The 24,604-nt window shown below is 23.9% G+C and overlaps 1 protein-coding gene across 1 annotated transcript in view; it reads left to right on the top strand.

Annotated features, from left to right (window-relative positions):
* Window positions 1–2,282: 2,282 nt before the first annotated feature.
* The window catches only part of LOC111420289 (C-type lectin domain family 4 member F-like), a 50,014-nt gene continuing 27,692 nt past the window's right edge, over window positions 2,283–24,604 (top strand). Inside the window, exons 1-2 of the mRNA XM_071201395.1 lie at window positions 2,283–2,548; window positions 23,954–24,187. Of these exons, the coding sequence (XP_071057496.1) occupies window positions 2,449–2,548; window positions 23,954–24,187 (334 nt within the window). The 5' untranslated portion in view covers window positions 2,283–2,448. The remainder of the gene's footprint in view (window positions 2,549–23,953; window positions 24,188–24,604) is intronic.

Here is a 24,604-nt window from a genome sequence, read left to right as displayed (position 1 = left end):
TGTAATAGAATTTTGCCCCATCTTTATTAGTATTGAAGTTATAACACATTTTAGTTCTCAAATACGTCAAATTTTACGTTTTCTTCATCTTACGTATGTAAGAAAAAAACTAATAGAGTTGGAATGAAATCGATTAGGAAACATATCTTCTAGTGTTCATAATAAACAAAATTTATTAATAAAGTTTTGCCCCATCATTTTGAGTTTCGGTGTTATGACAGATTTTAGTCATCCAAATCGTCAATTTTTAGGTTTTCTCCATCTTACGTATGTAATAGAGAAACTAATAGAGTTGGAATAAAATCGATGAGGAAACATATTTTTTACGATTCATATTGAACAAAATTTTTTAATAGAATTTTGCCCCATCTTTATTAGTTTTGGAGTCATAACACATTTTAGTCATCCAAATCGTCAATTTTTAAGTTTTTATCATCTCAAGTACGTAATAAAGAAACTAATAGAGTTGGAATAAAATCAATTAGGAAACATATCTTCTAGGATTCATAATGAACAAAATTTTTTAATAGAATTTTACTTCATCTTTATTAGTTTTGGAGTCATAACACATTTTAGCACTCAAATACATAAAATTTTACGTTTTCTTCATCTTACGTTCGTAATAGAAAAACTAATAGAGTTGGAGTGGAGTCGATTAGGAAACATATCTTCTAAGATTTATAATAAACATGATCTATTAATAAAGTTTTGCACTATCATTTTTAATTTTTGTGTTATGGCAGATTTTAGTCATCAAAATCGTTAATTTTTAGGTTTTCAGTTTCTTACGTATGTAATAGAGAAACTAATAGAGTTGGAATAAAATCGATTAGGAAACATATCTTCTAGGATTTATAATGAACAAAATTTTTTAATAGAACTTTGTCCCATCTTTATTAGTTTTGGAGTTATAATACATTTTAGTACTCAAATACGTCAAATTTTACGTTTTCTGATTTTTACGTATGTAAGAGAAAAACTAATAGAGTTGGAATGAAATCGATTAAGAAACATATCTTCTAGGGCTCATCATGAATAAAATTTATTAATAAAGTTTTGCCACATCATTTTTAGTTTTGGTGTTATGACTGATTTTAGTCATCCAAATCCTCAATTTTTATGTTTTTATCATCTCAACTATGTAATAGAGAAACTAATAGAGTTGGAATAAAATCGATTAGGAAACATGTTTTCTAGGATTCATAATGAACAAAATTTTTTAATAGAATTTTGCCCCATCTTTATTAGTATTGAAGTCATAACACATTTTAGTACTCAAATACGTCAAATTTTACGTTTTCTCTATCTTACGTATGTAAGAGAAAAACTAATAGAGTTGGAATGAAATCGATTAAGAAACATATCTTCTATGATTTATAATAAATAAAATTTATTAATAAAATTTTGTCACATCATTTTTAGTTTTGGTGTTTTAACAGACTTTAGTCATACAAATCGTCAATTTTTAGGTTTTCATCATCTTAGGTATATAATAGAGAAACTATTAGAGTTGGAATAAAATCGATTGGGAAACATATCTTCTAGGATTCATAATGAACAAAATTTTTTAATAGAATTTTGCCCCATCTTTATTGGTATTGAAGTCATAACACATTTTAGTACTCAAATACGTCAAATTTTACGTTTTCTCAATCTTACGTATGTAAGAGAAAAACTGGTAGAGTTGGAATAAAATCGATTCGGAAACATATCTTCTAGGATTCATAGTGAACAAAATTTATTAATTGAATTTTACTCCATCATTTTTAGTTTAAGAGTTATGGCAGATTTTAATCATCACTGAGAGTCATCACAAACATAATCTATTAATAAAGTTTTGCTCCGTCATTCTCAGATTTCTCCATAATTTTTAAATCAAATCGCAACCTGTTACATTTCACTTCAAAGAAGACATTTCAAACTCGAATTTAAGATTTACGACGTTTTCTACTAAAATGAAACTAACTAAACGAAAAGATTTTTTGAACTTTATCATTTAAAAGAGTAAAAGTGAAATCTTTCAGGGCAACACCCCAAAATTTCTTCTTCATCTTCCTGATTTTTTTTGAACACGAATAATATGCAAATGAAATGAAAGTATGGCATTGAAAGAACGCTTCGGTAGATCCGAAAGCGTTGTCCACATAACACCATCCAACCTTCCTTCTGCGACAACTTAAAGAGAGACCGAATCCGAATCCAAAGAGCATTTCTTCTTCTTCTTCTCCACGTTTCCTCTCTTTCTATACCCGGAGTGCCCGGACTCCAACCAACCAAGCCGCTGAATTCGTTTCAGTTTGTGCGTGAAAGTCTCTGAACGAAGCAATCGAAGTCTCTCTTCTCATTTAAAACCAAGAAAATCGATCGATTACGCGATTAATTTAAATTGATTCCTTGAAACCAATTTAAAAAAAAACAAAGAAGAGCTGAAGAAAAAAAGAAAAAAGAATGGGTCCGATTGCGCCGGGTCAAATAACAGGATTTTTATTTTTATGCTTATTTTGCACATCTCCGGGTGATTCTTATCGAAATGGTGGAAAGGAAATTGGTGAGTTAATTATTTTTCGAATTGATTTTGTTTGTGTGGTGAAAACGTTTACGTCATTTCTTCGAGTTTCAGTCATAACAATACACACACAGGGGAACAAGATAAAATCTTGTTTTGTAATGCTCTTGGTATGTTTCGCTCGATTTTATGACTATTTTACGAGGAATTAGAAATTGGCCTATATTTGTGTTTTTAATATCATTAAAATAATTATCACCTTCAACGCGGTACCAATTTTTCGTAAACAATCGTTGAAAATTATGTAATAGCTATTAAAATCCAAAAAGTTATTACTAAACTATTAAAAAATAACGAAATAAAATCGTTTCATTTGCATACATCCTTTCCAGTCTGAATCAGACAGTAATCGCCTTTATTCTTGTTATTTTCGTTATTATTTATAATTACAAAACTAAAATAAATTAAGAATTAAGTGTAAATGGAAAATTTTAATCAGTACAAATTAAAATTGTAGAAAACTTATCTTGGTTAATTACGTTAAGCTATTAATATATTAATAGGCTTTTAACAAAAAATCGATTTTTATTTCGAAAGTAGAACCCGATTTCTCATTTTTTTGCTAATTTATTGTAATGTATTCAAAAATCTGCATCCTCTCAAAATTTAATGTTCCAAACGTCGATTTCGTTTTCGCAAAATGTAAATGAGTTCATCTGATAAAAAAGGAATGATTTTTACCTGTAATTTCCGCAAACACACCTAAAATCTGATTTGCAAACATTTTGAATCTATCATTAAAAAGCCAATGATTATCCAACGTGTAATTTTCGATAATTTTCGTCCGTTATAACTCGAAATTATTGCTAATGACATTATAAATGGTAAAATAAAGAGTTTTTGAGATTCAATTTTTTTAAATTGGATAATTTCAGCACTAAAAGTATCAGTGTTAGGCAATTTAAAACATCGCTTCGTCAATGTTTATGGGAATTAAGAAATAACTTTTGGTATGTTGAATTTGGATTAAATTTGCTTTAAAATGCTTTTTATTTCATTGCGATATCTCAATTAGTTCTTAAGATACGCGTTTATAAAGTTTAACATTGTCAATACGATTTTTTGAATTATCAATTTAAAGCAAAAATGAATTCAAAAAATCGTAACATCAAGATTTATTTGGTTAAGAAAATAATTTTTGCTGTGTTAAATCTAGATTAAATTTACTTTAAAATGCTTATTGCTTCATTGCGATATCTCAATTAGTTCTTGAGATATAACTTTTTTAAATTTGATAATTTCATCTTTAAAATTATCATTGTGAAGAAATTTAAAAAATCGCGACATCAATATTTATGGGAATTAAAAAATAATTTTTGCTGTGGTGAATTTGAATTAAAAATGCTTTAAAATGCTTTTTATTTTATTGCAATATCTCAATTAGTTCTTAAGATACGCGTTTATAAAGTTTACCATTGTCAATACGATTTTTTAAATTATCAATTTATAGCAAAAATGAATTTAAAAAATCGTAACATCAAGATTTATTCGATTAAGAAAATAATTTTTACTGTGTTAAATCTAGATTAAATTTGCTTTAAAATGTTTATTGTTTCATCAAGATATCTCAATTAGTTCTTGAGATATAAGTTTTTAAAATTTGATAATTTAATCGTTAAAATTAATAAAGTTAGGAAATTTAAAAAATCGCGACATCACTATTTATGGAAATTAAAAAATAATTTTTGCTGTGCTGAATTTGGATTAAATTTGCTTTAAAATGCTTTTTATTTCATTGCGATATCTCAATTAGTTCTTAAGATACGCGTTTATAAAATTTAACATTGTCAATACGATTTTTTAAATTATCAATTTAAAGCAAAAATGAATTCAAAGAATCGTAACATCAAGATTTATTTGGTTAAGAAAATAATTTTTGCTGTGTTAAATCTAGATTAAATTTGCTTTAAATTGTTTTTTGTTTCATCAAGATATCTCAATTAGTTCTTGAGATATAACTTTTTAAAATTTGATAATTTCATCTTTAAAATTATCAGTGTGAAGAAATTTAAAAAATCGCGACATCAATATTTAAGGGAATTAAAAAATTATTTTTGCTGTGGTGAATTTGGATTAAATTTGCTTTAAAATGCTTTTTATTTCATTGCAATATCTCAAATAGTTCTTAAGATACGCGTTTATAAAGTTTAACATTGTCAATACGATTTTTTAAATTATCAATTTAAAGCAAATTTAATTCAAATTCACCACAGCAAAAATAATTTTTTAATTCCCATAAATCTTGATGCGACGATTTTTTAAATTTCCTAACTCTGTTAATTTTAAAGATGAAATTATCAAATTTAAAAAAGTTATATCTCAAGAACTAATTGAGATATCTTGATGAAACAATAAACAATTTAAAGCAAATTTAATCTAGATTTAACACAGCAAAAATTATTTTCTTAATCAAATAAATCTTGATGTTACGATTCTTTGAATTCATTTTTGCTTTAACTTGATAATTTCAAAATCGTATTGACAATGGTAAACTTTATAAACGCGTATCTTAAGAACTATTTGAGATATTGCAATGAAATAAAAAGCATTTTAAAGCAAATTTAATCCAAATTCATCATACCAAAGATTATTTTTTAATTCCCATAAATATTGATGTCGCGATTTCTTAAATTTCTTCACACTGATAATTTTAAAGATGAAATTATCAAATTTTAAAAAGTTATATCTCAAGAACTAATTGAGATATCTTAATGAAACAATAAACAATTTAAAGCAAATTTAATCTAGATTTAACACAGAAAAAATTATTTTCTTAATCAAATAAATCTTGATGTTAGGATTCTTTGAATTCATTTTTACTTTAAATTGATAATTTAAAAAATCGTATTGACAGTGGTTTACTTTATAAACGCGTATCTTAAGAAGTAATTGAGATATCGCAATGAAATAAAAAGCATTTTAAAGCAAATTTAATTCAAATTCACCACAGCAAAAATAATTTTTTAATTCCCTTAAATATTGATGTCGCGATTTTTTAAATTTCTTCACACTGATAATTTTAAAGATGAAATTATCAAATTTTAAAAAGTTATATCTCAAGAACTAATTGAGATATCTTGATGAAACAAAAAACAATTTAAAGCAAATTTAATCTAGATTTAACACAGCAAAAATTATTTTCTTAACCAAATAAATCTTGATGTTACGATTCTTTGAATTCATTTTTGCTTTAAATTGATAATTTAAAAAATCGTATTGACAATGTTAAACTTTATAAACGCGTATCTTAAGAACTAATTGAGATATCGCAATGAAATAAAAAGCATTTTAAAGCAAATTTAATCCAAATTCACCACAGCAAAAATTATTTTTTAATTCCCTTAAATATTGATGTCGCGATTTTTTAAATTTCTTCACACTGATAATTTTAAAGATGAAATTATCAAATTTTAAAAAGTTATATCTCAAGAACTAATTGAGATATCTTAATGAAACAATAAACATTTTAAAGCAAATTTAATCTAGATTTAACACCGCAAAAATTATTTTCTTAATCAAATAAATCTTGATGTTACGATTTTTTGAATTCATTTTTGCTTTAAATTGATAATTTAAAAAATCGTATTGACAATGGTAAACTTTATAAACGCGTATCTTAAGAATTAATTGAGATATTGCAATGAAATAAAAAGCATTTTAAAGCAAATTTAATCCAAATTCACCACAGCAAAAATTATTATTTAATTTCCATAAATATTGATGTCGCGATTTTTTTAATTTTCTAACTCTGATAATTTTAAAGATTAAATTATCAAATTTTAAAAAGTTATATCTCAAGAACTAATTGAGATATCTTGATGAAACAATAAACAATTTAAAGCAAATTTAATCTAGATTTAACACAGCAAAAATTATTTTCTTAATCAAATAAATCTTGATGTTACGATTCTTTGAATTCATTTTTGCTTTAAATTGATAATTTCAAAACAATATTGACAATGGTAAACTTTATAAATGCGTATCTTAAGAATTATTTGAGATATTGCAATGAAATAAAAAGCATTTTAAAGCAAATTTAATCCAAATTCACCACAGCAAAAATTATTTTTTAATTCCCATAAATCTTGATGCCGCGATTTTTTAAATTTCCTAACTCTGTTAGTTTTAAAGATGAAATTATCAAATTTTAAAAAGTTATATCTCAAGAACTAATTGAGATATCTTGATGAAACAATAAACTATTTAAAGCAAATTTAATCTAGATTTAACACAGCAAAAATTATTTTCTTAATCAAATAAATCTTGATGTTATGATTCTTTGAATTCATTTTTGCTTTCAATTGATAATTTAAAAAATCGTGTTGAGAATGGTAAACTTTATAAATGCGTATCTTAAGAACTATTTGAGATATTGCAATGAAATAAAAAGCATTTTAAAGCAAATTTAATCCAAATTCACCACAGAGAAAATTATTTTTTAATTCCCATATATATTGATGTGGCGATTTTTTAAATTTCTTCACACTGATAATTTTAAAGATGAAATTATCAAATTTTAAAAAGTTATATCTCAAGAACTAATTGAGATATCTTGATGAAACAATAAACATTTTAAAGCAAATTTAATCTAGATTTAACACAGCAAAAATTATTTTCTTAATCAAATAAATCTTGATGTTACGATTTTTTAAATTCATTTTTGCTATAAATTGATAATTTAAAAAATCGTATTAAGAATGATAAATTTTATAAATGCATATCTTAAGAACTAATTGAGATATCGCAATAAAATAAAAAGCATTTTAAAGCAAATTTAATCCAAATTCACCACAGAGAAAATTATTTTTTAATTCCCATATATATTGATGTGGCGATTTTTTAAATTTCTTCACACTGATAATTTTAAAGATGAAATTATCAAATTTTAAAAAGTTATATCTCAAGAACTAATTGAGATATCTTGATGAAACAATAAACATTTTAAAGCAAATTTAATCTAGATTTAACACAGCAAAAATTATTTTCTTAATCAAATAAATCTTGATGTTACGATTTTTTAAATTCATTTTTGCTATAAATTGATAATTTAAAAAATCGTATTAAGAATGATAAATTTTATAAATGCATATCTTAAGAACTAATTGAGATATCGCAATAAAATAAAAAGCATTTTAAAGCAAATTTAATCCAAATTCACCACAGAGAAAATTATTTTTTAATTCCCATATATATTGATGTGGCGATTTTTTAAATTTCTTCACACTGATAATTTTAAAGATTAAATTATCAAATTTTAAAAAGTTATATCTCAAGAACTAATTGAGATATCTTGATGAAACAATAAACATTTTAAAGCAAATTTAATCTAGATTTAACACTGCAAAAATTATTTTCTTAATCAAATTAATCTTGATGTTACGATTTTTTGAATTCATTTTTGCATTAAATTGATAATTCAAAAAATCGTATTGACAATGGTAAACTTTATAAACGCGTATCTTAAGAACTAATTGAGATATCGCAATGATATAAAAAGCATTATAAAGCAAATTTAATCCAAATTCAACACAGCAAAAATTATTTTTTAATTCCCATAAATATTGATGTCACGATTTTTTTAATTTCTTCACACTAATAATTTTAAAGATGAAATTATCAAATTTTAAAAAGTTATATCTCAAGAACTAATTGAGATATCTTAATGAAACAATAAACATTTTAAAGCAAATTTAATCTAGATTTAACACAGCAAAAATTATTTTCTTAATCAAATAAATCTTGATGTTACGACTCTTTGAATTCATTTTTGCTATAAATTGATAATTTAAAAAATCGTATTGGCAATGGTAAACTTTATAAACGCGTATCTTAAGAACTAATTGAGATATCGCAATGAAATAAAAAGCATTTTAAAGCAAATTTAATCCAAATTCACCACAGCAAAAATTATTATTTAATTTCCATAAATATTGATGTCGCGATTTTTTTAATTTTCTAACTGATAATTTTAAAGATTAAATTATCAAATTTTAAAAAGTTATATCTCAAGAACTAATTGAGATATCTTGATGAAACAATAAACAATTTAAAGCTAATTTAATCTAGATTTAACACAGCAAAAATTATTTTCTTAATCAAATAAATCTTGATGTTATGATTCTTTGAATTCATTTTTGCTTCAAATTGATAATTTAAAAGATCGTATGGACAATGGTAAACTTTATAAACGCGTATCTTAAAAAATAATTGAGATATCGCAATGAAATAAAAAGCATTTGAAAGCAAATTTAATCCAAATTCACCACAGCAAAAATTATTTTTTAATTCTCATAAATATTGATGTCGCGATTTTTTAACTTTCTTCACACCGATAATTTTAAAGATGAAAATAGCAAATTTTAAAAAGTTATATCTCAAGAACTAATTGAGATATCTTGATGAAACAATAAACAATTTAAAGCAAATTTAATCTAGATTTAACACAGCAAAAATTATTTTCTTAATCAAATAAATCTTGATGTTACGATTTTTTGAATTCATTTTTGCTTTAAATTGATAATTTAAAAAATCGTATTGACAATGGTAAACTTTATAAACGCGTATCTTAAGAACTAATTGAGATATCGCAATGAAATAAAATGCATTTTAAAGCAAATTTAATCCAAATTCAACATACCAAAAATTATATTTTAATTCCCATAAATATTGATGTTGTGATTCTTTAAATTTCTTACCACTGATAATTTTAAAGATTAAATTATCAAATTTTAAAAAGTTATATCTCAAGAACTAATTGAGATATCTTGATGAAACAATAAATATTTTAAAGCAAATTTAATCTAGATTTAACACAGCAAAAATTATTTTCTTAATCAAATAAATCTTTATGTTACGATTCTTTGAATTCATTTTTGCTTTAAATTGATAATTTAAAAAATCGTATTGACAATGTTAAACTTTATAAACGCGTATCTTAAGAACTAATTGAGATATCGCAATGAAATAAAAAGCATTTTAAAGCAAATTTAATCCAAATTCAACATACCAAATATTATTTTTTAATTCCCATAAGTATTGATGTAGCGATTTTTTAAATTTCTTACCACTGATAATTTTAAAGATTAAATTATCAAATTTTAAAAAGTTATATCTCAAGAACTAATTGAGATATCTTGATGAAACAATAAATATTTTAAAGCAAATTTAATCTAGATTTAACACAGCAAAAATTATTTTCTTAATCAAATAAATCTTTGTCTTACGATTTTTTGAATTCATTTTTGCTATAAATTGATAATTTAAAAAATCGTATTGACAATAGTAAACTTCATAAACGCGTATCTTAAGAACTAATTGAGATATCGCAATGAAATAAAAAGTATTTTAAAGCAAATTTAATCCAAATTCACCACAGCAACAATTATTTTTTAATTCCCATAAATATTGATGTCGCGATTTTTTAAATTTCTTCACACTGATAATTTTAAAGATTAAATTATCAAATTTTAAAAAGTTATATCTCAAGAACTAATTGAGATATCTTGATGAAACAATAAACAATTTAAAGCAAATTTAATCTAGATTTAACACAGCAAAAATTATTTTCTTAATCAAATAAATCTTGATGTTACGATTCTTTGAATTCATTTTTGCTTTAAATTGATAATTTAAAAAATCGTATTGACAATGGTAAACTTTATAAACGCGTATCTTAAGAAGTAATTGAGATATCGCAATGAAATAAAAAGCATTTTTAAGCAAATTTAATCCAATTTCAGCACAGCAAAAATTATTATTTAATTCCAATAAATATTGATGTTACGATTTTTTAAATTTCCTAACTTTGATAATTTTAAAGATGAAATTATCAAATTTAAAAAAGTTATATCTCAAGAACTAATTGAGATATCTTAATGAAACAATAAACATTTTAAAGCAAATTTAATCTAGATTTAACATAGTAAAAATTATTTTCTTAATCAAATAAATCCTGATGTTACGATTCTTTGAATTAATTTTTGCTTTAAATTGATAATTTAAAAAATCGTATTGACAATGGTAAACTTTATAAACGAGTATCTTAAGAAGTAATTGAGATATCACAATGAAATAAAAAGTATTTTAACGCAAATTTAATCCAAATTCACCACAGCAAATATTATTTTTTAATTCCCATAAATATTGATGTCGCGATTTTTTAAATTTCTTCACACTGATAATTTTAAGGATGAAATTATCAAATTTTAAAATGTTATATCTCAAGAACTAATTGAGATATCTTGATGAAAAAATAAACAATTTAAAGCAAATTTAATCTAGATTTAACATAGTAAAAATTATTTTCTTAATCAAATAAATTTTGATGTTATGATTCTTTGAATTCATTTTTGCTTTAAATTGATAATTTAAAATAACGTATTGACAAAGATAAACTTTATAAACGCGTATCTTAAGAACTAATTGAGATATCGCAATGAAATAAAAAGCATTTTAAAGCAAATTTAATCCAAATTCACCACAGCAAAAATTATTTTTTAATTCCCATAAATATTGATGTCGCGATTTTTTAACTTTCTTCACACCGATAATTTTAAAGATGAAAATAGCAAATTTTAAAAAGTTATATCTCAAGAACTAATTGAGATATCTTGATGAAACAATAAACAATTTAAAGCAAATTTAATCTAGATTTAACACAGCAAAAATTATTTTCTTAATCAAATAAATCTTGATGTTACGATTGTTTGAATTCATTTTTGCTTTAAATTGATAATTTAAAAAATCGTATTGACAATGGTAAACTTTATAAACGCATATCTTAAGAACTAATTGAGATATCGCAATGAAATAAAATGCATTTTAAAGCAAATTTAATCCAAATTCAACATACCAAAAATTATATTTTAATTCCCATAAATATTGATGTTGCGATTTTTTAAATTTCTGCACACTGATAATTTTGAAGATGAAATTATGAAATTTTAAAAAGTTATATCTCAAGAACGAATTGAGATATCTTGATGAAACAAAAAACATTTTAAAGAAAATTTAATCTAGATTTAACACAGCAAAAATTATTTTCTTAATCAAATAAATCTTGATGTTACGATTCTTTGAATTAATTTTTGCTTTAAATTGATAATTTTAAAAATCGTATTGACAATGGTAAACTTTATAAATGCGTATCTTAAGAAGTAATTGAGATATCGCAATGAAATAAAAAGCATTTTAAAGCAAATTTAATCCAAATTCAACATACCAAAAATTATTTTTTAATTCCTATAACTATTGATGTTACGATTTTTTAAATTTCCTAACTCTGATAATTTTAACTATGAAATTATCAAATTCTAAAAAGTTATATCTCAAAAACTAATTGAGATATCTTGATGTAACAAAAAACAATTTAAAGCAAATTTAATCTAAATTTAACATAGTAAAAATTATTTTTTTAATCAAATAAATCTTGACGTTACGATTCTTTGAATTAATTTTTGCTTTAAATTGATAATTTAAAAAATCGTATTGACAATGTTAACCTTTATATATGCGTATCTTAAGAAGTAATTGAGATATCGCAATGAAATAAAAAGCATTTTAAAGCAAATTTAATCCAAATTCAGCACAGCGAGTATTATTTTTTAATTCCTATAAATATTGATGTGGTGATTTATTAAATTACTTCACACTGATAATTTTAAAGATGAAATGATCAAATTTTAATAAGTTATATCTCAAGAACTAATTGAGATATCTTGATGAAACAAAAAACAATTTAAAGCAAATTTAATCTAGATTTAACACAGAAAAAATTATTTTCATAATCAAATAAATCTTTGTGTTACGATTTTTTGAATTCATTTTTGCTTTAAATTGATAATTTAAAAAATCGTATTGACAATGTTAAACTTTATAAACGCGTATCTTAAGAACTAATTGAGATATCGCAATGAAATAAAAAGCATTTTAAAGCAAATTTAATCCAAATTCAGCACAGAGAAAATTATTTTTTAATTCCCATAAATATTGATGTCGCGATTTTTTAAATTTCCCAACTCTGATAATTTTAAAGATGAAATTATCAAATTTTAAAATGTTATATCTCAAAAACTAATTGAGATATCTTGATGAAACAATAAACAATTTAAAGCAAATTTAATCTAGATTTAACACAGCAAAAATTATTTTCTTAATCACATTAATCTTGATGTTACGATTTTTTGAATTCATTTTTGCATTAAATTGATAATTCAAAAAATCGTATTGACAATGGTAAACTTTATAAACGCGTATCTTAAGAACTAATTGAGATATCGCAATGAAATAAAAAGCATTTTAAAGCAAATTTAATCCAAATTCACCACAGCAAAAATTATTTTTTAATTCCCATAAATATTAATGTTGCGATTTTTTAAATTTCTTCACACTGATAATTTTAAAGATTAAATTATCAAATTTTAAAAAGTTATATCTCAAGAACTAATTGAGATATCTTGATGAACCAAAAAACATTTTAAAGCAAATTTAATCTAGATTTAACACAGCAAAAATTATTTTCTTAATCAAATAAATCTTGATGTTACGATTTTTTGAATACATTTTTGCTTTAAATTGATAATTTAAAAAATCGTATTGACAATGTTAAACTTTATAAACGCGTATCTTAAGAAGTAATTGAGATATCGCAATGAAATAAAAAGCATTTTAAAGCAAATTTAATCCAAATTCACCACAGCAAAAATTATTTTTTAATTCCCGTAAGTATTGATGTCGCGATTTTTTAAATTTCTTCACACTGATAATTTTAACGATGAAATTATCAAATTTTAAAAAGTTATATCTCAAGAACTAATTGAGATAGCTTGATGAAACAATAAACAATTTAAAGCAAATTTAATCTAGGTTTAACACAGAAAAAATTATTTTCTTAATCAAATAAATCTTCATGTTACGATTCTTTGAATTCATTTTTGCTTTAAATTGATAATTTAAAAAATCGTATTGACAATGGTAAACTTTATAAACGCGTATCTTAAGAACTAATTGAGATATCGCAATGAAATTAAAAAGCATTTTAAAGCAAATTTAATCCAAATTCAGCACAGCGAGTATTATTTTTTAATTCCTATAAATATTGATGTCGCGATTTTTTAAATTTCTTCACACTGATAATTTTAAAGATTAAATTATCAAATTTTAAAAAGTTATATCTCAAAAACTAATTGAGATATCTTGATGAAACAATAAACATTTTAAAGCAAATTTAATCTAGATTTAACATAGCAAAAATTATTTTCTTAATCACATTAATCTTGATGTTACGATTTTTTGAATTCATTTTTGCTTTAAATTGATAATTCAAAAAATCGTATTGACAATGGTAAACTTTATAAACGCGTATCTTAAGAACTAATTGAGATATCGCAATGAAATAAAAAGTATTTTAAAGCAAATTTAATCCAAATTCAGCACAGCGAGTATTATTTTTTAATTCCTATAAATATTGATGTGGTGATTTATTAAATTACTTCACACTGATAATTTTAAAGATGAAATGATCAAATTTTAATAAGTTATATCTCAAGAACTAATTGAGATATCTTGATGAAACAAAAAACAATTTAAAGCAAATTTAATCTAGATTTAACATAGTAAAAATTATTTTCTTAATCAAATAAATCTTGATGTTACGATTCTTTGAATTCATTTTTGCTTTAAATTGATAATTTAAAAAATCGTATTGACAATGGTAAACTTTATAAACGCGTATCTTAAGAACTAATTGAGATATCGCAATGAAATAAAAAGCATTTGAAAGCAAATTTAATCCAAATTCACCACACAGAAAATTATTTTTTAATTCCCATAAATATTGATGTCGCGATTTTTTAAATTTCTTCACACTGATAATTTTAAAGATGAAATTATCAAATTTTAAAAAGTTATATCTCAAGAACTAATTGAGATATCTTGATGAAACAATAAACAATTTAAAGCAAATTTAATCTAAATTTAACACAGCAAAAATTATTTTCTTAATCAAATAAATTTTGATGTTACGATTCTTTGAATTCATTTTTGCTTTAAATTGATAATTTAAAAATCGTATTGACAATGGTAAACTTTATAAACGCGTATCTTAAGAACTAATTGAGATATCGCAATGAAATAAAAAGCATTTTAAAGCAAATTTAATCCAAATTCAGCACAGAGAAAATTATTTTTTAATTCCCATAAATATTAATGTCGCGATTTTTTAAATTTCTTCACACTGATAATTTTAAAGATTAAATTATCAAATTTTAAAAAGTTATATCTCAAGAACTAATTGAGATATCTTGATGAAACAATAAACACTTTAAAGCAAATTTAATCTAGATTTAACACAGCAAAAATTATTTTCTTAATCAAATAAATCTTGATGTTATGATTCTTTGAATTCATTTTTGCTTTAAATTGATAATTTAAAAAATGGTATTGACAATGGTAAACTTTATAAACGCGTATCTTAAGAACTAATTGAGATATCGCAATGAAATAAAAAGCATTTTAAAGCAAATTTAATCTAAATTCAGCACAGCAAAAATTATTTTTTAATTCCCATCAATATTGATGTCGCGATTTTTTATATTTCTTCACTCTGATAATTTTAAAGATGAAATTATCAAATTTTAAAAAGTTATATCTCAAGAACTAATTGAGATATCTTGATGAAACAATAAACATTTTAAAGCAAATTTAATCTAGATTTAACACAGTAAAAATTATTTTCTTAATCAAATAACTCTTGATGTTACGATTCTTTGAATTCATTTTTGCTTCAAATTGATAATTTAAAAAATCGTATTGACAATGGTAAACTTTATAAACGCGTATCTTAAAAAATAATTGAGATATCGCAATGAAATAAAAAGCATTTGAAAGCAAATTTAGTCCAAATTCGCCACAGCAAAAATTATTTTTTAATTCCCATAAATATTGATGTCGCGATTTTTTAAATTTCTTCACACTGATAATTTTAACGATGAAATTATCAAATTTTAAAAAGTTATATCTCAAGAACTAATTGAGATATCTTGATGAAACATGAAACATTTTAAAGCAAATTTAATCTAGATTTAACATAGGAAAAATTATTTTCTTAATCAAATTAATCTTGATGTTACGATTCTTTGAATTAATTTTTGCTTTAAATTTATAATTTAAAAAATCGTATTGACAATGGTAAACTTTATAAATGCGTATCTTAAGAACTAATTGAGATATCGCAATGAAATAAAAAGCATTTTAAAGCAAATTTAATCCAAATTCACCACAGCAAAAATTATTTTTTAATTCCCGTAAGTATTGATGTCGCGATTTTTTAAATTTCTTCACACTGATAATTTTAACGATGAAATTATCAAATTTTAAAAAGTTATATCTCAAGAACTAATTGAGATATCTTGATGTAACAAAAAACAATTTAAAGCAAATTTAATCTAAATTTAACATAGTAAAAATTATTTTTTTAATCAAATAAATCTTGATGTTACGATTCTTTGAATTAATTTTTGCTTTAAATTGATAATTTAAAAAATCGTATTGACAAGGGTAAACTTTATAATTGCGTATCTTAAGAAGTAATTGAGATATCGCAATGAAATAAAAAGCATTTTAAAGCAAATTTAATCCAAATTCAGCACAGCGAGTATTATTTTTTAATTCCCATAAATATTGATGTCGCGATTTTTTAAATTTCTTCACACTGATAATTTTAAAAAGTTATATCTCAAGAACTAATTGAGATATCTTGATGAAACAATAAACAATTTAAAGCAAATTTAATGTAGATTTATTTTCTTAATCATTAAATTTTCTTTGTTTAACTTAAATTTATTGCAATTCATTATAAAACTCCAAGAATATGTAGTAGTTGTTTTTCCCCATTTTTTTTCTCGTTCACGTTTTCATCTCGTAACCGTTTCTATTTTAATGCACTTCATCTATATTTATGAACTAAGCGAAGATGAAATCCACTTTTTTTACAGTTATAAATGGAGAGTGCCTGAAGAAAACTCTTGACATTAAACTTAAAACCGCAGGAAGGTTACCACTTAAGCACGCTAATTCATTTAGCAATGACTTCGTAATTTACATTTTTTTTTAAACCAGTAATCATTTTTCTTCACCCACTATCAACATTAAATAAAAATTATAAAAATTTTTTGTTACATTAAAGGGAAAACCACTTTCACTTTAAACTTTAAAAGAAAAATCGAAATTCTCTTTTAATCTACGGGATATTGTTTCGAATAGATCTGTAACGTAACTTTGACTTTCTACTGCATCGAATTTATGGTTTGAGAAAGAAACGTGTCGATTGACCCAATTGAAATGTACGGAGCCTTAATTATCGATTAAAAAAAGATGGTGTTCGAAGGTTCAACGTTTTTTTAAATCTATTTTTGGACATAATTATTGTTTATAGAAGAAGATTGTTTTTATTCGATTTTTATGGGACGTTTTTATATGATACTTATTTATTGAACAGGTTTTTTTGAGAGCAACAACCTTTTATTTATTGTATTTTATATCCATCTTTATTGAAGAAGTTGACCGTGAACGCCGACTTCTTAAGGATAACAACTCATCATCTCGATTCATTTTTTATTTGAGTGAGGTTAATCGACGAAAAAGAAGACAACAAAAAAAAGTAAATGTAATTTTTTAATGCAACCAAATAAATTTTAAATAGGTAACTTAATATCCTTGAAAGTTACGTATCCAAGATATCATTTTCAAAAGTTTCCGCTTTCGTGAGTACGTTGACAATAATAATTGCGATTTCTTAAGCTTTATTGTCTCCTCCTCCACTCTATTATTTATTCCGGGGTTAATTTCAAGCTTAAACGTGTTGCAAGGAATTTATAGAAAGTGGATCGTGTCGAAATAAATCCCACCTCGTTTCTTAAAAGTATAATTCTTTGATAAACCCGATTCAATGAGGATTATGTGTCACCAAAGCAGTGGGCGATATTTAAAACTGTTACGATTTCGAATATCTAAATAATCCAATTCAACTTTGACCTTAACCCACAAATTACTACCATCTAGATGGTAAATAAAAATTGAAAGATACAAGGACCCGATTACGTCGACGTCGTTGGCGTGAATTCTTGCAAATAAGCTCGTCTAGAATGTGAAGGTTGCCCGATCATCAAATGTATCCTAACCTTACGTATGTACGTACAATAAATGTCAGGTCGAGGAAATTATGTTTCAAAGTGATAATTAAGATAACTTTGCGTAATGTCAGGGTGTTGTTGTTACATTCGAATCGATTAAAAAAACAATTATTACCGTTTAAATGATTAAATTATCATTTTTGATGAAAAATAATAATCAAACTATACTTTTTCCGATTAAATAATAATAAAAAATTAAAAATCCTTTAAAACGAGTACAAACACGACTAGTTTATCTCAAAAATTAACCGAGATATAACCTAAAATAAAAACCGGAAGTCGCAAAAATAATATCAAAAATATCTGGGGTATCCTCAAAAATAAATGAGGTTTGTTTGGAGTCATTTTAAAGAATTTTTTATAACGAATACGATTTTTTTATAAAAAAAGTCCGGCTCCTCCGCCAAAAAATAAATCTGCTAATTTATTATAATTAGGAATTAATAAAATAATTAGTGAGTAATATCTCATTATGAATGTGACATTTTAAAGGTGTGAAACAAAGTGACATTCGCGTCCAACAGGTGTTGTTGGATTTACCTTAGGAAATCAACCGCTGTGTGTTTATTCAGGCAATTAGTCGGTTTCGGTGTGAACGCTAAAGAAACGCGTATACTTAATTACGAAAGTCCGGAATGCGAAAGGACCGAAATCGTGTCGAAATTCGGCAAACACGAATCCGGTTATCAAAGAGGAAAGCGGTGCTTAAGTAATTTTGTGTTTGTGTTTGAATTTTTTATTCAAATATGTTTCTCGTTATTTCCTTTATTTTATTTTCCTTACGAAATTTTTATATCTATTATATCTCGTATTAAAAAGAATACTTTAAGCTTTAATTTGGTGTATAAATAATTTTATAATTCCCACAATTAAAGCAGATATGATTTTTTTAATTTAAATTAGTTTAAAATTTATTCAATTTAACCCTTTTGTGCAACATTTTCTTAAAATCACCGTATCTCCAAAATTTTTATATCTGACTATATATTTATTATGAGTGATTTTAAAGATAATACTTTAAGCTTTAATTCAAAGTATAAATGATTTTATAACTCCCACAATTAAAGCAGATATGACTTTTTGAATTTGAGTTAGTTTTAAATGTATTCATCAAAACATTTATGTGCAATTTTTTTTTAAATCACCGTATCTCCAAAATTTTTATATCTAACTATATATTTATTATATGTCGTTTTAAAGAGAATTCTTTAAGCTTTAATCTAATGTATAAATCATTTTACAACTTCCACAATTAAGGCAGATATGATTTTTTGAAATTGAGTTAATTAAAATTGATTCAACCTTACTTCTTTGTATAGCATTTTCTTAAAATGATCGTATCTCCGAAATTTTTATATCTATCTATATATTTATTATATATCATTTTAAAGAGAACACTTTAAGCTTTAATTTAAAGTATGAATCATTTTATAACTCCCACAATTAAAGCAGATATGATTTTTTGAAATTGAGTTAATTAAAATTTATTCAACCTTACTTCTTTGTATAGCATTTTCTTAAAATGATCATATCTCCGAAATTTTTATATCTATCTATATATTTATTATATATTATTTTAAAGAGAATACTTTAAGCTTTAATTTAATGTATAAATCAATTTATAACCCCCACAATTAAAGCAGATATGATTTTTTGAATTTGAGCTAGTTCAAAATTTATTCAACTCAACCCTTTGTGCAACATTTGCTTAAAATCACCGTCTCTCCAAAATTTTTGTATCTATCTATATATTTATGATATATCATTTTAAACAGAATACTTTAAGCTTTAATTTAAAGTATAAACCATTTAATAACTCCCACAATTAAAGCAGATATGATTTTTTGAATGTGAGTTAGTTTTAAATCTATTCATCAAAACCTTTATGTACAACTTTTTTTTTAAATCACTGTATCTGAAAATTTTTTATATCTAACTATATATTTCTTAGAAGTAGTTTTAAAGATAATACTTTAAGCTTTAATTTAAAGTATAAATCATTTTATAACTCCCACAATTAAGGCAGAATGATTTTTTGAATTTGAATCGGTTTTAATCTATTCATCAAAACATTTATGTGCAACCTTTTTTTAAAATCACCGTATCTCTAAATTTTTTATATCTATCTATATAATTATTATATATCGTTTTAAAGAGAACACTTTAAGCTTTAATTTAAAGTATAAATTATTTTATAACTCCCACAATTAGAGGAGATATGATTTTTTGAATTTGAGTTAGATAAAAATCTATTCATCACCTCTTTGTGCAACCTTTTTTTCAAATCACCGTATCTCCAAAATTTTTATATCCAACTATATATTTATTATATGTCATTTTAAAGAGAATACTTTAAGCTTTAATTTAAAGTATAAATCATTTTATAATTCCCACAATTAAGGCAAATATGATTTTTTGAAATTGAGCTGATCAAAATTTATTCAACTTAACCTCGTTGTACAATATTTCCTTAAAATCACCGTATCTCCGAAATTTTTATATCTATCTATATAATTATTATATATCGTTTTAAAGAGAACACTTTAAGCTTTAATTTAAAGTATAAATTATTTTATAATTCCCACAATTAGAGGAGATATGATTTTTTGAATTTGAGTTAGATAAAAATCTATTTATCACCTTTTTGTGCAACCTTTTTTTCAAATCACTGTATCTCCAAAATTTTTATATCCAACTATATATTTATTATATGTCGTTTTAAAGATAATACTTTAAGGTCTAATTTAAAGTACAAATCATTTTATAATTCCCACAATTAAGGCAAATATGATTTTTTGAAATTGAGCTGATCAAAATTTATTCAACTTAACCTCGTTGTACAATATTTCCTTAAAATCACCGTATCTCCGAAATTTTTATGTCTATCTATATAATTATTATATATCGTTTTAAAGAGAATACTTTAAGCTTTAATTTAAAGTATAAATTATTTTATAACTCCCACAATTAGAGGAGATATGATTTTTTGAATTTGAGTTAGATAAAAATCTATTTATCACCTTTTTGTGCAACCTTTTTTTCAAATCACTGTATCTCCAAAATTTTTATATCCAACTATATATTTATGATATGTCGTTTTAAAGAGAATACTTTAAGCTATAATTTAAAGTATAAATTATTTTATAACTCCCACAATTAGAGGAGATATGATTTTTTGAATTTGAGTTAGATAAAAATCTATTTATCACCTTTTTGTGCAACCTTTTTTTCAAATCACTGTATCTCCAAAATTTTTATATCCAACTATATATTTATTATATGTCGTTTTAAAGATAATACTTTAAGGTCTAATTTAAAGTATAAATCATTTTATAATTCCCACAATTAAGGCAAATATGATTTTTTGAAATTGAGCTGATCAAAATTTATTCAACTTAACCTCGTTGTACAATATTTCCTTAAAATCACCGTATCTCCGAAATTTTTATGTCTATCTATATAATTATTATATATCGTTTTAAAGAGAATACTTTAAGCTTTAATTTAAAGTATAAATTATTTTATAACTCCCACAATTAGAGGAGATATGATTTTTTGAATTTGAGTTAGATAAAAATCTATTTATCACCTTTTTGTGCAACCTTTTTTTCAAATCACTGTATCTCCAAAATTTTTATATCCAACTATATATTTATGATATGTCGTTTTAAAGAGAATTCTTTAAGCTATAATTTAAAGTATAAATCATTTTATAACTCCCACAATTAAAGCAGATATGTTTTTTTGAATTTGAGTTAGTTTTAAATCTATTCATCAAAACATGTATGTGTAATTTCTTTTTAAATCACCGTATCTCCAAAATTTTTATATCTAACTATATATTTATTATATGTTGTTTTAAACAGAATACATTAAGCTTTAATTTAAAGTATAAATCATTTTATAACTCCCACAATTAAAGTAGATATGATTTTTTGAATTTGAGTTAGTTAAAAATCTATTCATCGCAACCTTTTTCTACAACCTTTTCTTAAAATCAACGTATCTCTAAAATGTTTATATCTAACTATATATTTATTATATGTTGTTTTAAAGAGAATACTTTATGCTTTAATTTAAAGTATAAATCATTTTGTTACTCAAACAATTAAAGAAAATATGATTTTTTGAATTTGAATTAGTTGAAAATCTATTCATCACAACCTTTTTTTAAAATCACCGTATCTCCAAAATTTTTATATCCAACTATATATTTATTATATGTCGTTTTAAAAAGAATACTTTAAGCTTCAATTTAAAGTAAAAATTATTTTATAACTCCCACAATTAGAGCAGATATGATTTTTTGAAGTTAAGTTAGATAAAAATGTATTCATCACCTTTTTGTGCAACCTTTTTTTAAAATCACCGTATCTCCAAAATTTTTATATCCAACTATATATTTATGATATGTCGTTTTAAAGAGTATACTTTAAGCTTTATTTTAAAGTATAAATCATTTTATAATTCCCACAATTAAAGCAGATATGATTTTTTGAATTTGAGTTAGTTTTAAATCTATTCATCAAAACATTTATGTGCATTTTTTTTTTAATCACCGTATCTCCAAAATTTCTATATCCAACTATATATTTATTATATGTCGTTTTAAAGAGAATACTTTAAGCTTTAATTTAAAGTATGTATCAGTTTATAACTCCCACAATTAAGGCAAATATGATTTTTTGAATTTGAGTTAGATAAAAATCTATTTATCACCTTTTTGTGCAACCTTTTTTTCAAATCACCGTATCTCCAAAATTTTTATATGCAACTATATAATTATTATATATCGTTTTAAAGAGAATACTTTAAGCTTTAATTTAAAGTATAAATTATTTTATAACTCCCACAATTAGAGGAGATATGATTTTTTGAATTTGAGTTAGATAAAAATCTATTCATCACCTTTTTGTGCAACCTTTTTTTTAAATCACCGTATCTCCAAAATTTTTATACCCAACTATATATTTATTATATGTCGTTTTAAAGAGAATACTTTAAGGTCTAATTTAAAGTATAAATCATTTTATAATTCCCACAATTAAGGCAAATATAATTTTTTTAAATTGTGCTGATCAAAATTTATTCAACTTAACCTCGTTGTACAATATTTCCTTAAAATCACCGTATCTCCGAAATTTTTATGTCTATCTATATAATTATTATATATCGTTTTAAAGAGAATACTTTGAGCTTTAATTTAAAGTATAAATCATTTTATAACTACCACAATTAAGGCAGATATGATTTTTTGAATATGAATCGGTTTTAATCTATTCATCAAAACCTTTATGTGCAACCTTTTTTTAAAATCACCGTATCTCCAAAATTTTTATGTCTAACTATATATTTATTATATGTCGTTTTAAAGAGAATACTTTGAGCTTTAATTTAAAGTATAAATCATTTTATAACTACCACAATTAAGGCAGATATGATTTTTTGAATATGAATCGGTTTTAATCTATTCATCAAAACCTTTATGTGCAACCTTTTTTTAAAATCACCGTATCTCCAAAATTTTTATGTCTAACTATATATTTATTATATGTCGTTTTAAAGAGAATACTTTAAGCTCTAATTTAAAGTATAAATCATTTTATAACTCCCACAATTAGAGCAGATATGATTTTTTGAATTTAAGTTAGATAAAAATCATCACCTTTTTGTGCAACCTTTTTTTAAAATCTTCATATTTTAAACATTTTTATATCTAACTATATATTTATTATAAGTCTTTTAAAAGACAATACTTTAAGCTTTAATTTAAAGTATATATCATTTTATAACTCCCACAATTAAGGCAGATACGATTTTTTGAATTTGAGTTACTTCAAAATTTTTTCAACTCAACCTTATTATGAAACATTTTCTTAAAATCACCGTATCTCCGAAACTTTAATATTTATCTATATATTTATTATATATCGTTTTAAAGACAATGCTTTAAGCATTTATTTAAAGTATATATCATTTCATTACTCTAAAAATTAAAGCAGATGTGATTATTTGAAGTTGGGAAAATCAACATCAATCAAAAAACAATTTATATGGTTTAAAAACAATTTATCAAAAGAACATCAATAATTTCGCATTAAACAACAAACACAAATTGCATGAAGAACTTAAATACATAAAATACTTTTAAATAAATTCAAAATTGACGACAGGCGTGTTTCAATCGTTGGTTTTGCAGGTCGCACTGCCAATTTAGACGTGAAGGAAGTGGCTCGTCAGAACCGGATAACCGAGCAAATCCTGCAGAGTTTCCTTGAAAAAAGACTGTTGAAAAACCAACGAACGAAACCGCCGAGCGTCTGGGAGATTCTACCGAAAGCCAACAACAAACAAGATTCAATGAAACCGATTCAAACAACCACAACGACGACGACTACAGAAAATTCGGACATCCTTATTCAAAACGATACCGGTTCGAACACGTTTCCATCAGATACGCCACCGGAAACCCTACAATTTGTTGAATCAGAACAAATTTCGTCGGTTTATGATCAAGATAATTACTTAGACAGCGTTTTCTATGAAGGAAAGTGTTTAAAAAAATTAAAAATGACTCAAAACACGATTTATCGATTATCAATCGTGTTTTGAGTCATTTTAAAGATTTACTTAATTCCCTTTAGAATTAGATCATTCTAATTACATCAAAGGAATGCATCTAATTGAATTTGTTAATGAAATAGCGAGATGCTGTTAAAACTGTTATTACAGTTACGCTCGTAGTAAATTGCACAAGGTTAAGATCGATTTGCATGTAAATATTGCGTGTACGTGTATTTATGTGTTGTGTGATTTTATTATTCGTCTTTGGTTATGAAATGACACATTC

This window comes from Onthophagus taurus, chromosome 1, assembly GCF_036711975.1.
Source record: "Onthophagus taurus isolate NC chromosome 1, IU_Otau_3.0, whole genome shotgun sequence".
Classification (NCBI taxonomy): domain Eukaryota; kingdom Metazoa; phylum Arthropoda; class Insecta; order Coleoptera; family Scarabaeidae; genus Onthophagus; species Onthophagus taurus.
This window is presented reverse-complemented; position numbering and strand designations above follow the sequence as displayed.